The sequence below is a fragment of the Leptopilina heterotoma genome, unplaced genomic scaffold, assembly GCF_015476425.1.
Source record: "Leptopilina heterotoma isolate Lh14 unplaced genomic scaffold, ASM1547642v1 Lhet_296, whole genome shotgun sequence".
Taxonomy (NCBI): domain Eukaryota; kingdom Metazoa; phylum Arthropoda; class Insecta; order Hymenoptera; family Figitidae; genus Leptopilina; species Leptopilina heterotoma.
In genome coordinates, this window is record NW_025111000.1 from 873295 (window position 1) to 876731 (window position 3437).

The 3437-nt window shown below is 36.6% G+C and overlaps 1 protein-coding gene across 1 annotated transcript; it reads left to right on the forward strand.

Moving 5' to 3' along the window:
• Nucleotides 1-2555: 2555 nt before the first annotated feature.
• On the forward strand, nucleotides 2556-3179 carry LOC122504408. Its single transcript, XM_043615508.1, has one exon. The coding sequence runs from the start codon at nucleotides 2556-2558 to the stop codon at nucleotides 3177-3179; it is 624 nt and encodes a 207-aa protein (XP_043471443.1).
• The last annotated feature ends 258 nt before the right edge of the window (nucleotides 3180-3437 follow it).

Here is a 3437-nt window from a genome sequence, read left to right on the forward strand (position 1 = left end):
AGTCTTCGGAATCGTTTTGGTCATGACGATCTTCTGGCCGAGTATTATACTCGTGGGCTGTTAAATTTGGTGTTACAGAATGCGTCGTGTCACCGAGCAAAAGTGCCTGTAGCTAAAATTTATGACAAGATTTTAGCACATATACGTGCTTTGAAGTCACTAGGTGTCACCACGGATAAGTGCGCGACGATGTTATATCCATTGGTCGTATCGTCCCTTTCCGAGGAGATCTTGAGGACTTGTCAACGCTCAGTTTCAATCAACCTAGGTGTGCAAAATCAAGAATCACAAACAGGAGAACGTTTAACGAAATTACTCGATTTTCTACGCTTGGAATTGGAAAACGAGGAGAGGATTCATATGGCGGTAAATGGGTTTAGTGTCTTTGGAGAAGGGGGTAAGAAGGAGAAGGCCAAGGGGAACAAGGAAACATCGTGGACAGCTAGGGAACCAGATAGTCCTAGTGTACTTCTAACAAGTGAAAATAAGGAAAAGAAATATGTATGTGTATTTTGTAGTGGGGAGAACGATAATGCTGATTGTGAGAAGGCGATGAAGATGTCATTCAAGGATAGAAAATCTGTTGTTGGTAAGAATAGATGTTGTTTTAAATGTTTAAAGCGCGGACATTGCGCTAAGGATTGTAAAGTAAGAATAGTGTGTTCAGTATGTGGTAATCGTCATTCAAATCTTTTATGTTCTTTTAAAAATAATAGTAATAAAGTTGTGATATCTGATCAATTAGCTGCTTCCGATAATAATAAAATTAATGAGTACAATTTAGCAAATTTTTGTAGTTTGCCGGAAGTTTATTTGCAGACTTTACGTGTGGTTTTATATTCAGAAAGTAAAGAGAAATTAGTTCAGACAATTATTGATACTTGGTGTCAGAGATCATACATCACTTCTCAAGTCGCTAAATTTTTTGAATATAAATTCATGGGCAAAAAAGAAATAGTACATTCTCTATCACTATTGACAGGTGGGAAATGCGATTGTTTTAACTCGTTAACAGTTTTTAAACGCGATTAAGTTGGACGGTAATGGGTAGAGTCCCTGAAAATAAACGAAATGATGTTGCTATGAAGACTGTTTCAGTGTTTGTTAACGAAGCAAAGGTCTCTGACCTTTGGAGTTTGGATACAATCGGCATTAGAGATCTCATAGAAAAACTAGATCGTTTAGAAAAAGAGAAACGCGTAAAAGAAAATTTTTTAAATACTGTTGCTTTAAAAGAAAATATTTGTTACACTGTATGTTTACCCTGGACAGACGATCATGCACCAGTGTCCTCAAATTTTAATGTTACGAAAATAAGATTAAATAATTTAGAAAAGAAGTTGAGAACGGATGGTTTTTTCGAAGACTACGATAAAGTTATTCATGAATGGATGGATGAAGATATTGTCGAGATTGTGCCCGATAATGAGGTGGATAATGAAGCTCATTATTTACCTCATCGCCATGTAGTTAAATTGGACAGTACGACGGTGATCCGTCCAGTTTTGAAGCATCGGCTAGTGAAAAAGGGCAACCCTCCTGAAATCAATGTCTCGAAAAGGGGCCAAATTTGATAGAGTTGATCCCGACTTTCTTGCTTTATATGATAGAGAACGAAATAGCCGTCATAACAGATATACGTAGAGTCTTTTTACAAATTGAAGTAAATGAAGATGATCGAGATTTTTTGCGTTTTCTATGGTACGAGGGGGGAAAAATTCGAATTTTTCGATACAAAAGGGTTGTCTTCGGATTAACCTGAGAAGGTCGTGACTGAACGAATAATTTTGTCCGAAGCAAACAGAGTGTTCGATCACATATGTATAGTTTCCCCAGTCACTTTATTTCCAAAATTATTACTAAAAAAAGATATGGAAATTGAAAATGGAATGGGATGTGCCCGTAGATTTTGAAATTAGCGACAAATTGTCAATTCCTTAGCTTGGAAAAATATACCAATTACTTTTTGGTCAGATGCAACTACGGTGTTGGCATGGATTGGTCGCGATATGGTCGCGACCATATGGCATATTGGTCTATATGGTCGCGACAGTGGAACACATTTGTATGTAATAGAGTGCGTTAGATTCGCTATTTAACGAAGTCTTGAACATGGAGACATGTGCCGGCAGAAATGAACCCCGTGGACATTGAGATTTTCGTGTTACAGTAAATTAATAAGATTTTTTTCAATTATGTACCGATTTAAAATTTTTAAGCTGGGGATTGGGAGTGAAAAAGAAACACAAATTACATGTGAAAAATTAAATAAAATTTAATTAAAATTTTTGAAGAGTTTACAATCACAGATGTTTATATCTAAAAATGATTCAATGTTAAAGAGTTTACAAACTTTGATTCATACAGATGGCTTGATTCGAATAAAGACAAAAATTATTGAACGCGAGGATAGTTTTCCCTTTTTATTCCCAATTTTGCTAGACGGAAAACATGAAGTGGTAATGTTACTTATTAGAGAGAATCACGAAAGCTTATGTCCAGCTGGAGTACAAACTGCAATGTGCTAATTAAGAGAAAAATATTGGATTCTGTCTATGAGAAGAACGATTAAATCAGTAGTATCTAGATGTGTACGTTGCAGAAGATTTAATTCAAAACATGTTGAATCAGCTCCAGCTCCTTTGCCGATTGATCGCGTTAGAGATGCAAATATTTTTGAAATTACGGGTGTGGATCTCGCGGGTCCATTAATTTTAAAAGGACGGCAAAACAGCTGGATCTGTCTATTTTCCTGCGTAGTGTATAGAGCAATTCACCTAGAACTCGTTACATCGTTGTCAACACAGACTTTTTTGGAGTGTTTCCGTCATTTTATCAGTCGTAGAGGGAGACCATCTAACAGGCTGAATTTTGTTGGTGCGAACAATGCATTTAAGTCATTAAATTGGAACTGTATAAATGGTTATTGTTCCGCCAGACAAATTCAGTGGCCTTTTAATCCCCCATCAGCGCCCTGGTGGGGAGGATGGTGGGAGCGCTTAGTAGGTATGCTTAAAGGTCTTTTACGTAGAGTTTTGGGAAAGTCTTGTCTTGATTTTGAGGAAATGTCTACTGTACTGCGTGACTGCGAGTCTCTTTTGAATTCAAGACCCTTGACTTACATTTCGGAGTCAGCTGACGACTTAAAGGTGTTGACTCCATCGATGTTTTTACACTAACTTAAAGAAACAGGAACACCAGATTTTGATGCAGTGAATAGTGGTAAATTATCAAATCGATATAAATATAAGCAAGAAATTATAGATCGTTTGAGGAGACGTTTTCGAAGAAAATATTTAGGTCAAAGAAGAATGTAGATTCAAAGAAGTATAGTAACGTACAGGTCAGTGATATCGTTATTATAGGTGACGATAGTCACAAGCGCATCGATTGTCCGTTAGGAAAAATCGAAAACTGTGTGTTGAATGAAATTAAAA

What these genes read in the sequence shown, in the direction of transcription:
- LOC122504408 (XM_043615508.1), top strand. Translation starts at nt 2,556, where the DNA reads ATGAGAAGAACGATTAAATCAGTAGTATCTAGATGTGTACGTTGCAGA.